Raw genomic sequence first — 13,005 nt, forward strand, 5'->3', positions numbered from 1 at the left:
AGTGATTGTTTCTTTGGTATTAGACAGATGTTTCCGAGGGTGGTAGGTTTCCCTGGAGAGAGAGACTAGTGTGTGGATGCTCTTATTTTAGAATAACTAACTAAGCTTGGTGTTTGAGTAAATTACACCAATCTACTCTTTTCCCAACAGTTAACACCTTACCAGATCTTCTCTAAACCCTTGCACATGTTAAGTACAAAAGGGTGTAAACAGAGCCAAGGGAAGGCTGTGGGGGGCTGGTCTGTAGTGTACATACTGTTATATGGCTTAAGCTCCCAAAAGCAAAAACACAGGGTTGCTACTACCAAGATGCCTGACAAAACTACTAACTGCTTCCCAGTGAAATAGTGTTAGCCCTAGTATCCCTAAATATACCTTGCATACAGGAAGTGGAAGTCCTAATATTATAATAAGCAGTAGTAGATATGGATTGAATATTTCACATGCACTAATTTGTACCTTATTCCATAAAACAGCGGTTCTCAACCAGGGCCAGTGTTAAACTCACTGGGGCTGAAGCCAAAGCCTGAGCAATTTAACTTTGTGGGGAGCCTTGGCAAATGCACTGCTTGCCCTTAATGCCAGCCCTGGCTTTTATAAGCAGAAAACCAGTTGTGGCACATGTGGGCTGTGGAGTTTTTATAGCATTTTGGGGGGCCTCAGAATGAAAAAGGTTGAGAACCCCTGCCCTAAGAGACCCAGACTACTGCTTAAGTTACTACTCACTGAGTTGTCACCACTGGGAGCTGTCTCACTTCCAAACCACAAAAAAGAATCATTCTACCCCGCCAACTGTCAGCATAAAGCAGAGTTGAAGGTCCCTCGCAGCTGGGTGACTAATGCATTGCATGTCATCCGTTTGTTTCTATAATCTCATGGGGGTAGCAATAGCTGTGTGATAGATTACATGTATCATGCAGCTTTGCCTGTTTTACCCAGTCTGCCCTCTAATCCATCCCCCTGTGACTTACTCTAGTATGACCATTACCACATCATCTCAGTTCCTCTCAAAATCCCTGAGCTTGGGACCTGGTGAGGAACTGAAACAAGTTAAATGATCTGCCCAAGTTGAAATTCAAACAAATTATTTTTTTCACTTTAAGCCCTTTCTTAAAATTTACTTTCCAGAGATGTTGCTTCTCTTTTCCCAAATAGCATTTGGTGAGAGGCATTAGATCAAATATAGTCTCCCCATCCTGTAAGTGTGACCTTGTATTTAGCTATATTAACACAGTTTTCAGTTTGAGGCTGAAATCTTGTAGGGTAGCACACTGTTAAAAGCACAGGCAGAGTTCAAACTACGGTGTAAGTCCTCATGGATGTAAACAGAAGCAGAGGAAGTTCTACTGAGGTCCCTTAGGTATTTGTTCTTGACCTAGTGCTATTGTCAGTGATCTGAAAGAAAAAATTCATTGTTGGTAAAGTTTGCAGATCACAAAAATTAGTGTAGTGATAAAGACAAGTCAGTTCTATATAGAACTATCACCTGGTAAACTGGGCTCACTTGAACAGCATTATTTAATGTAGTTAAATGCAAGGTAACAGGATGGGGAACTATTTGGGAGAGTGGTGACTCAGGAAAGGATGGAGTGAGGTCATGGTGGTTCACCAGCTGCACATAAAGCAATGCTGTGGCTAAGAGCAAATGCAAGCCTTGGATGTATAAACAGAGGAACAGTGAGAAGAAGTTGGGAGGTATTACCATTGTTATGGGATTTGTGAGATTACTGAAATATTGTGGACAAATTGGAAAAGGTTCAATAAATATCTACAAGAATGATTCAAGGTCTGGAAAACCTGCCTTACTGTGCAATAGTAAAGCAACTCAATATTTTTATCTTAAAAAGGAAAGTTAAGAGGGGCCTTGATCATGGTCAGTAAGTACCTAGGTGGGGAGATAGATGCCTCTTTAATTTAGAAAAGACATGAGCTGAAGGTAGTCATTCTGATTTAAGGAACACTTAATAGCGATGGTATTTAATCATTGGAGCAACTTACCTTGAAGTGTGAGCTCTTTCTAAAAGATATGCTTTTGATGCAGGAACTATTGGATGAGGTACTATCACCTTTTATGAAGGTGGTCAGACTAGAGATGATTGTAGTGGTCCCTTCTGATCTTAAAATCTGTGAATGTCTGATAACACCAATAAATACTACACCCCTGCATTTTTCAGAATACAGAAGAGCTGATGCTGTTTCCAGAAACCCTTCTGTGTGCATTTCTTCCATCAGTGAAGTCAACCTCATGTTGTCCATGGCAATGTGTATTCACGGAAGTACCAACTTTCAGGAAAATAGTTCAGAGATAATACAAAAGAAGCTCACCATACCAGCCAGGGCCCGCAACCTCCAATTGGATCCAGCCCCACGGACATCAATAAGATTCATATTTAGGCACTAGCCTCTGACTACATGAACTCAGTTGGCAGGTTCAGGACCCTTGCTTGTAGGTAAGTTTTTTGGACACAACAGTAAGAATGGAATATGTGCCTCTAACTTGCAAGGCTAACACTGACCATTCAATACCTCTCAGTAGGAAACTGAGAAAAAGAGTGAGGGCCCTTTAGGTCAGATGTCTGAGGAAGAGCCAGCCCCACCTCTTCCTCATTCCCAGGATGAGATTATGAGGACAGGTGGTTTCAGGTGCATTAAAAAAAAAATCCTATTTTTTCCCCAAGACCCTTAGAAATGCAGGTGGGTGAGTAAAAGAATCATGTTACCCATAAAAGGGATGTTGAGCTGAAGATCTGAAAGCCCCAAAATATGGATTCAGCTAGAACAATCCTAAGAATTCTGCACTCCTTTTAAACTAGAGATGGCTCATGCTAGATCATGTAATCACTCTTAACCAGACAAGTGATGTTTTATTACAAAGCTTTTATTAAAAAAACAAATGCTCAGCACATTAACTCAAACTGGAATGACAAAAAAAATACAGTTGACAGTATTTTTGGCAAAGGCTGTGCCTTACTATTTTAAAAATGGGTACATCAATGCTCATTTCAGTAACTGGCATAAAATCCCACTAACAGGCTAACAAACAGATACAAATACAGAACAAGTGAAGTAAATTCAAGTGCTCGGCTTTTTGTTTTTACAAGGAGGAGGGAAAGGGGTGAGAACTCACTGCAGTTGAATTTACTGGATGTATTGCTTATGTTTATAGAGTGTAAATGAAACAGGAGTGACATGTCTACTGACCAGCTGACTGTGATGTTACATTTATTTAGTTCTCTAGGACACTCTATTACATAGACTGAGAGGCCACTATTTGTTACAAATAGTTTAACAAAAAGCCACATTTTCCATACAGGTTTTTTCCTCTGGCAGAAAAAAAAAACCCTTTAAAAAAAATCAGATACTTGAAGCTTATTTAAAAGCTCACAGCTAGTAAAATATACACCAGTGACATTAGAAACTAAAAAGTTAAAATATAAAAGCATTCAAGTTTCTTAAAGCTAAAACAAAATTGATCCTTTTGCACCATTAAATAAAAAAAGGGTGAGCGTCTTCCTCAACCAGATGAATTCCATTCTTCAATGTGCTATACGGGGGTAGCTGTTAGTCTACATTATTCAGTTGGCTGAAGCAGGCAGAGACAGCTGACCTACCTGTTGCCAACTCAGTATGGAGAGAGAGGCTTAGGAGTGCAAGGAGAAGATGAAAGATGTTCTGCTGACCTGGGAGTTCTGAAATGCTCATTTGTTCCTTTTTATAAATCAGGGTTGGGGTCCTGTGGTAGTGAAGGGTTTTGGCAGTGATTGTCTTTATGATTCAGTGTCTTTAGCAGTGACATCATGGTGAATTCGACCTCCTAGAAAGACCCTGGGGGTGGTCTGTACAGATGAAGGACACACCTGGGGTTTTAACAAGCTTCCATCTCCAGAAGGGGTCCTGGCGTCGCTGCCTTTACTTTGCACGTTGAGAAAGTACTTCTTTTCCCACCTACAGAGGGAGAGGAGAAAGTGTCAACCAAAACTAATTTCCTTGAAGCAATCTTCAAGGAGCCCTCTGAACAAATACACCTTAACCTGTCTTCCTCTGGGGAAGCCTATGATGATGGTCACAGTAATCTCATGGACCAGCTGCACTAGGGGAGTGCTTTGGGAATAACCTGAGTTTCTAGCAGTGCTTTGGCTCCTGTTGGAAGCCAAGTAGAATGTTCAGAGCTCTTGTTTTATATGTTTATCAGATTATTTTGAGTTATTAACATTTAAGGTCCCCATAGCTCTAGGATGTGAAAGTCAAAAAGTGTTAGGTGATGTCTAACACTGTGCACCTTACAACGGCGTGGCTGTATCACCAGAAGAGAGCGCTCCCGGTAACAAAATAAACCACCTCCACCAAGGGGCAGTAGCTTCCTCCATGGGAGCGCAGCTCCTGCCAGTGAAGTGCTGTCCACACCAGTGCTTTCCATCAAAACTTGTCATGGGGTGAGGTAGGGGGGTGTTTTCACAACCCTGAGCAACGAAAGTGCCAGCGTAGACCTAGCTTTAGAGAAGTAATTCCCTTTTGTGAGGGGCTTTATTTCCTTGCAACAATTGACCTAGAAGTTTGTTAGAGAATTAGACAGCCTCACATCTCATTATGACAATAGTAGGCATCTATTAGAACTCCAGCTTGGTTGGTGCCTCACTCCCTACTCTCTTTAGGCTATGTCTACACTACACAACTTTTAGCAACATGGCTGTGTTGCCACTAAAAATCACACAGGGTAGTGGCTGTTCAGCAGCTCTCCTGCTGACAATGCGCTGTTCACACTAGCGCTTGCTGCGAAACTATTTTTGTCTTTTGGGATGGGGGGTAGGGGAGGGGTTAACACCTCTGAATGACAAAAGTTTTGTCATTCAGTTGCCTGTGTAGACATAGCCTTAGAAACAAAGAAATTGACTTTTATTTAAGCAACTAGGGGGAAGGCCAGATGGGAGGCTGCTTAGCAGTGTCCTCTGAACCCCTGCCATAGTGTGGAACAGAGAACAAGTTGTCCTATCAGCTAGGGGATGGCTTGTAGGTCAGAGACCACAGGGCTCAATTATCTGACAGAGTTTGTAAGGATTTTAGGAATAGCTAATATTGTGGCATGCAGAAGGTCAGCAGTGCAAGCCTTAAGTACTGCTCATTCCCTGTCCAGAGATAAACAATTCTGATAGTTAGCCAGGTTGAGGTAATACAGAGACCTATAAAGACTAAGAGCTACCCCTTTCAAACAGAGACCTATGTAACTGCTGATTCAACAGTCACCCATGCCCTCCTGACCCAGACAGCAGGATTATAAAATAGCTCCTCCCAGTGCTTGTCTAGTGAGTCATGCCACAGTGCTAGATGGTGAATCAGGTATTTTCAGCATAAAGATCAATCTTCAATGGTGATCTCAGTGTTGCTGTTATGCCATCAACATCTACTTGAACTGTAACCCTTCAAGTACTGCACAACTGCCAGTGACTTATAATTTCCAGTAATTTTAAAAGCTCTTCTAATGAGAAAGTTTATCAGGCACAGACTTCATAGATAATCCAAAGATTTCTTCAGCTGTCCATGAGAAGAGGTGATATCTTATTTGACAAACTTCTCATGGAGAGAGAAAGAAGCTTTGGAGTTTACACAGAGCTGCTCTATGGGGTCTGGGAAAAGGTACTCAGTGTCTCTGCTAACTAAAAGGTGAAACACATGGTTTAGCATAAGCAGTTAACTGGCCACTTCACCTTCTGTGGTCTCTTAACATCTCCAGTCATTTGGGGTGGGGGGTAGGGGGGGAGGAATTACAAACACTAAGGAAAAGGTGGTAGTGATGAGATAGTATAGCACTGTGGATGAGGTAAACCAAGAGATGGTAAACCCTTTTCAAGCAAACAAATGGGTTAAGTGTACACATTATTCCAAGGGTCAGGAATGCTGTTAGTTTATTATAATATATGTCAAATCAGACATCAGGTTAGAGAATCATATTGCTGAATGGCTCTATCATGTCATCAGAGCTGTAACTAAAGCCTACTAAACTTAGGGTGCAAATATTTATCTGATGTGCCAGACTGGAAAATGCAAAGTACATTCCTGCCAGCAGTTTAAATTGAAGTCTCATTATAGAAGGTGTTTGTACAGTGCATCTTGGCTATTGGTTAGACAGTGATTAACTTATTACTTTAACTCAGCAATTACACAAGCTAAAGCTCTCTAGGGACCAAATCCAAACACACACTGAAATCAAGACGTTTCTTTACTTTAGTGGGCGCAGGATCAGGTCCTAAATCCCAACCAGTAAGTTAAATTATCAAAATAGAGTCCACTAAGAACCATTATTTTGATGGAAGAGAAAAGGTGAAGGCTGACAAACATGGAATAAACAAGGCTGCTTCAGAAAAGCAGAACTGCACTAGAATGAAAATGCAAATCCTGCTGCTAAATCCATTCAGATCTGTAATTTGAGGGAGAGCTGACACATTCTGTATCACCCTCCTCCCTGCTTAGCTGAATAAGGGAAATTTTCCACTTGGTGCTGTGCTTCCTAGCCACAAAAACAGCATGTAAAGCTGTTGTGCCCTTTGCAAAGAAACAGCTGTTTCAACGGACGCAGTCTGTATTGACTAATTCAGTTCCTATTTCCTTGGAAAACCATCCCAAGCCCCAACTAAAAAAAGCCTCTTCAGTTTCCTGCCCCCCCCCCTTTTTTTTTTAAGTAGCACATTGCTCCATAACATATGGGGATCAAAGAGTTATGAAGGGCTCTACCTTTCCAAGGAGCACGAAAGAGGCCAAGCAAACAGCAGAGGAACACTGGTGAGAGCACCCTGCAGATTTATATTTACTTTGTGCCTTTTCATCCCAGGTTTTCAAAGGTTTGGTCCAGGTTGCTCTTCCTGGGAAGGTTTTCCTCTCAGTCTTACATGAAAACATTCAGCTTCCTGTTGAGGAATGGCCTTGAGGCGCCAGGCCAGTAGTTCACAGCAGTCTGATACAAGTGCTGGGATTCAGAACTACTCCCCTTTAGCAGCCACCAATGTCTACTTCACTGAAGGAAATGAAATGCTCTTCTGTTGAGATGATTCCCTACCTCCTCCCCCTTCCCTTCCCAGCAAGCCGTCTTTGAAGTCATAAGGTTAAAATAATGACCACGGCCTTGCTCTGGCCTTACATTTTTAAACTGGGACCTTTACTTTCTGAGTCAAAGTACAATCGTAGCAATTTCTGGCTCACATTTTTATAACCTCTCCTCATTCCTTTTTCCCCACCAGTAAAAGGAGGCTGCTTACGTGATTCCAATTGTACAAGAGGGTGTTAAAAAGGAGGCCTAAAGTTATTGTTTCTAGGGTAATACTACAGAAAATTACACAGTAGTTACCCTGAAAATGAGGACTAGGATATGGTTTTCCATAGCTGCCTGTTTTTTAAGGCTATGGATTTGAAAGTAACTTCTAATGCTGATAGACCAAACAGTACCTTTAAAAAAACCTGAACAACTATGGAGTTGCCTTAAAGATATAAAACAGGTCAAATCAGGATTCTTTTCAAGAAACCACAGGCATGTGCTAAGGAGACTGAAGACTTCCCACATCTGAGACTTCACTGGGGGGCTGCAGCTGAAGTCTGTCCAAGCCAGGCATGCCCCAGCAAAGCCCAATCCACAAGTGAAGTCGGCGCAATCAAAGACTGCAATTACAGTTCCCTGGCTGTGGTTAGGCTTCAAAGAAAGTGCTGCAAGTCACATTTTACATATGTGAAGTCTTGAGCCTGAGCCACAGCCTGCCATTTGCACTGTACATCAGACTGCAGAAAACATACACACCCCTCTCTGTCTTTGGAATAAGTAACTTCAATGGAAATAAACTCAAACATAAAAAGCTCTTAGATTTTGATAAAGCTGAACTTCAGCAACTAGCAACCCCAGACTTACGATTCACAACTGGCTGTTGGTGAAAAAACAAATGATTTTTGCTTTCCAAAAAAAGAGTGACCAAAGTTTTTGAGTGACCAAAAAGTGCAAACCTTTTTCCTCCCTACTCCTTGCAATGAAATGGAATGAATCCTAGTCCCTCGAGGCCTTATCAGCTTCATCTCACAGAACATTACAAAATAAAGTTACTCATCTTCATGATTAAACAAAGTTTAGGGAGGATGATGGGGATTACAGAGATTCATCCAATTCAGACCAGTTATTGGAAGTGGGGTGTGTAAATAGCCTTACAAGAAGTGGTGGATAAAAGGGAGAACTACTAGCCCTCCAGAAAAGGCTATTTGAGAACAAATGTGCTTTAAAATGGGCTGTATTTGCCTGGTTTTTCCAGAGCACTTTGGTGTGGGGCAGTGGAAGGAAGGGTAGGGTAGAGGGTGGGGGATGGGGAGGGGAGGATTTCAATTACAAAACCTGCTTTTTATTAGTGTGTTTTGAATGACATGTCAAACTATTCCTGAGCAAAACTAATTAGAAATCCAAATGTGTTATTTTCTTTTGGAGTTTGCAGAACTACGGCTAAAGGCCCAACTTATTGCTACTGTTTCTCAATATTAAAGACACAAGTAAATAGAAGAAAAAAAAGCCACTAGTACATTCTTAGACTGAAGCATTTAAAGTCTCTCTCTCACACACACACACAGAGGCCTTGTCTACTCAGGAAATTCTTAGTTTCTTCATCCATGCTAGCACCAGTTCAGCTCCATTGCTGGTAGTTACAGTGGGATTACTAGCGTGATGCTGATGCAGCAGCATCTGCTGCTGTTTTATATGACATGAGTCAAACCTACTGACTTAATGACCTAATGACAGGGCTTAAAGTGCCAGTGGCTACCTAAAGCCCTAGGGCTCCCTCCCACTGGTGTAGAGTAGAACCAGCAGCAGATTTTGTTAAAGGCATTCTAGAGAGCCTGAAGATGACCCTCAAACTATCACTGTTACAGTGTTTGAAGGGATGATACTGGAAACTCTGGACCTGTTCTTTCCATTTCAGACAAGGAACTGTGTAGTTTATAGTAAAAACATCAGGTTACCTCTAGGCAGCCAAGACTCCAGCAGCTTCTTTGAGAGAAGAATGATCAGTATATTAAGACCTGCAAGGGAGGAAAAATGGGTTTGTGCCTTTTTTGCTTCTTTATGATGTTTAATGAACATTTGAAGGAATAAACCTTTCAGAAGAGGTGGGGGGGTTGCTTTATTTTACACATTAGAAATTCAGTTCATGTCTACACTATTGCTGCTGAAAGATTTGGTCTGATAGAACAAAGAGTATAATATCACAAGTATCAAGCAAGTAAAACCTGCACAATTGAGAGGAGATGGAAATTTAGTCAAGGTTTCAAATTTTGTAACTCACAACACTAACTCAAGCACCTGACAGTGTCAGGAGGAAAGATTCCCTTCAATTCTCTTATGTTCCAAGAAAGTAGCTTGCAATAACAGGGAAAACTGGATATTCTTGATACTTTAAAAGTAAATCAAGTAAAAATTTCTTCAGATAAAAAAGAAGCAAAAAATGGCAAAAACTTTTTTCCTTGTAAATCATATTTAAGCTATACATATTTTTTTCCACTGCATGCATCCGATGAAGTGAGCTGTAGCTCACGAAAGCTTATGCTCAAATGAATTTGTTAGTCTCTAAGGTGCCACAAGGACTCCTTTTCTTTTTGTGGATACAGACTAACACAGCTGCTACTCTGTAACCTGTCATTTAAACTATAGCAAGTACAGTTTTTGGTTAGACTTAACACTGATTTGAAGAACCAACCTCAAAATTCAGCCTATGCTCATGAATGAGTTAATTCAGAAATAATTTTATATTGGAACAAAAATCTCTCCGATCTCTCCGTTACAGCCATCTGTTTTTACATAGCTCCATTAACTCCCTCTTTCCCAAGTCCAAAGTTTCCAGTGCAAGTAGCAATGCAAAGAACTCACTATCCCAGCACCATGGATTCCAAAGGCTCAATCATCATTTCCTAACAACCACCAACTGCTACAAACAAAAACCTTATCTCTGTTGTGATCTCAAGTGGAGTAGGTACATAAGGCAAATAGCAATAAACATTTGTCTCCAATTCTAACAACCAACAACAACAACAACAACTCAAGAGGGGATAAATTTGCAACAATTTTAACAAAAAACTTTCATCAACTTTCAAGTGAGTGCAAATTTTTCCACAATGGAACCTGGAGCTATTTTTGCACTAAAATTCTACCTTCTGACCTTTGAATATACTGTGCTTTCCAAAAGCATATGCTGGGAATCAGTGTCAAGAATTCTAATTCCACCTAAATGAGAGCAGATTTCATAAACATTATCCCTATTTTTATAATGAGGAAGCAGACTCAGAAAAAGTAAATGGACCTGCTCACATAATAGCACAGACGAATCTACATCAGCAGATCCATGCAGGGGAAGAGGTTGTCCTGTCCTTCCTCATCCAGGCCAGGACTAGCAGCTAGGAGCCCCCTCACTGGGGTGCTCCCAGCAGCACAGGGGAGATCAGACCCACCTCCAGAAACCTCCCCTGACTTCAGGAAGCTGCAGTCAAAGCTCAACTCTGAAGGTAGTGCAGAAGTGAGGGTGGCAATCCCGTCACACAGCCACACACCCCCACCCCTCCCCTCGTCACAACAGCTTTGCAACCCGCCGACTTCTTTTTGTATCGGGACTTTCACAGTTACAACATTGTGAGCTTTCAGATGTAAACATCTGAAAATGACTAATTTTAAAGCCCTCTGGCCATGAAATTGATCAAAATGGACCATGAATTTGGTAGGGCCCTACCTATATGTATAGCTGTGGAAGCCTTAACCCTGCACACCTTCAGATTTTTGCTCATGGGTCAAAGACTTTAAACTGGGGAGAGGATCAAAGATTAAATAAATAGACTGGTCTGGGGGGGCATTGAGAGCTAGTTGTTTAAGTACCAGATCAGGCTCAGGAGACTGGCTCAGTTAACAATTGGCAGAAGTCACTTTGCCAAGTCAAAACCTCTGAGCCTAGGTTGCTTATCTGTAAGATGGTTGTTTTCATGTTTACTTTACTACATAATGTTAGAGTGTTTCCTAAGTGCAAAGTATTATAAAATGCCAGCCAGTGGTAGAGGGGAAATAAAACTCAGGACTAGAGCTGGTCAGAGAAACATCAATGGAACCATATTCTGTTGGAATATGCAGTTCCATTGAAACTGAAATGCTTCATGATTTGCTTCATTTTGCCAAAATTTCATTTCAGGAGGGAAAAAAAAAATCTGAAGGTCAAAACAGGATGTTTTGAACATTTTTAGGACAAAATATTTTGATTTTGAAACTACTTATAACTTTTGTAAAGGAGAATTCTGAACTTTTCAGGTTTCCTTCTCATTTGAAATTAATCTAGATTTTGAAATCTTAAAATATGTTGTGAAACGATTTCCATCCTCTACACAAGGTTCTACTCAGAACTTCAGTTGCCTGTCTGGTGCTAAATTCACTAAACCATGCGATTTCGAGCAGGTGTGGAGGTGGACTATCAGCAGCCTCCCCTCCTCCTTCCCAAAGGTCAAAATTAGAGCAAAAGTTTCCCATTCCCCCCCTTTCCAATAACACCTTAAAAGTTTGTTTGTTTTAATATTTTCTATGGAGGGGATGATTATAACATTTCAAGATCTTGTAAAACAACCCCTGCCTCACAGAAATTTCCTTTGAAATAGGGTTTTGTTTTATTAATTAAAAATGTTGGTTCTAATTAGTCAACACTGATTTACTTACTTTTTGGACTTCATAAGTTTGGAATATGAAAAGGGACAAGTCAGTTTCACTTGTGTATAGCTCATCTGATTTCACTTTCTAGCTCTTGTAGCAGAGTATGTGGGTTGCAAATATTGCAAGTTGGGATTTCAATACCAATCAACATAATAGTTTAAATCCATGGAATCACTTTGACCTTAAATTTATTAAAAAAAAGTTAGAAAATGTATATGTTCACCCTAGATTCACCTGCCACTGGTCCCTTAAAAATCAAAAGCAACAAACCACACACTATGCCCTAGGTAACAGATGGAGACATGGCACAAAAACTTAATAGGGTTATTCTGTTATCTTTTGGCATTTGTAGTAGATAAGTAGAAGAATTCTCTATTCCTCATCTCTCCCAACAGGTGTCACCGTATTCTCTACGTGTAACCTGAATAGGACAATTTTTTTTTTGAAAAACATTTTTTGTTTTTTGAACACCTGAAAGGAGGAGACTTCTTCCTTCTTGTTTGTCTTTCACCTTAGAAATGTCACTATCAAATCTGATCTCCCCTTGGTTTTCTGGCAGACGTGCTGTATACGTTAAGTCCATATGTGCTTTTACACATTCTTTGAAGCTTCAACAAAAGATACCTATTTCCAAAATGTTAGTCCCTGATATTAACACCTGTTTCAACAAAAACATTTTAAATAGCTTGACAAATTATCTTCTGCTCAGCGGCCTGGTTCTCACTCAACACATGTTATCATCATTACCCTAGTTCTCCAGCCAACAGAGAGCTTCCAGGGTAGACAAGACCTAAATTTCTCATGTGATAACAGATTTTTTTAAAAATGTAAATAAGCTTTATATATCATAAAGCATCAGAGGAGACCACGCACTTTGCTGGTCACTTAAGACTTAGAATTAGATTCACTGTTGTAGTCATATTGCCATTTTTAAGGGAAAGTGGCGGGGTAATTATTTTCACCATTATAGTTTAGGGTATTGATAAGCCATACTAGAGTGAACACCTCTCTCTTGCTTCTCTGCCAGGGTCACAATGTTTACACCTCAAAAATATTTTTGCTGCCAGCCACCTTGCCTGTATCCAAACACACTTTACTAGAACACCACTGTGAGCCACAAAGGAAATTTATAAGCATTAAAGTAAAGTAAATAACCACCCCCCACAACTCTTGACACATTAACATATCCAGGGTCACATTTTTTATGTTCTCCACACCTACAGGATCTCTACTTACTGAACTCTCCAATCTGTCACTGGATTGCTTTTATTTTTTGCTCATCTAACAGCAATTTAAAGAGCTTTACCATA

General features: G+C 40.5%; 1 protein-coding gene across 7 annotated transcripts in view; it reads right to left on the reverse strand.

Annotated features, from left to right (window-relative positions):
• Positions 1 to 2,875: 2,875 nt before the first annotated feature.
• The window catches only part of LEF1 (lymphoid enhancer binding factor 1), a 99,000-nt gene continuing 88,870 nt past the window's right edge, over positions 2,876 to 13,005 (reverse strand). For 3 of the 7 annotated variants that reach the window (XM_073340864.2, XM_073340865.2, XM_073340860.2), the window contains one exon: positions 3,858 to 3,945. Coding sequence is in view for 3 of the 7 variants with exons in the window: in XM_073340861.2 (XP_073196962.1) it covers positions 3,866 to 3,945 (80 nt within the window). In the remaining 4 variants the exon portion in view is untranslated. Of the gene's footprint in view, positions 3,946 to 8,979; positions 9,040 to 13,005 lie in introns of all 7 variants that reach the window. The other 4 variants (XM_073340861.2, XM_073340862.2, XR_012158527.2 and 1 more) reach the window with 3 other exon arrangements.

Source organism: Lepidochelys kempii, chromosome 4 (genome assembly GCF_965140285.1).
Source record: "Lepidochelys kempii isolate rLepKem1 chromosome 4, rLepKem1.hap1, whole genome shotgun sequence".
NCBI classification, from domain to species: Eukaryota; Metazoa; Chordata; order Testudines; family Cheloniidae; genus Lepidochelys; species Lepidochelys kempii.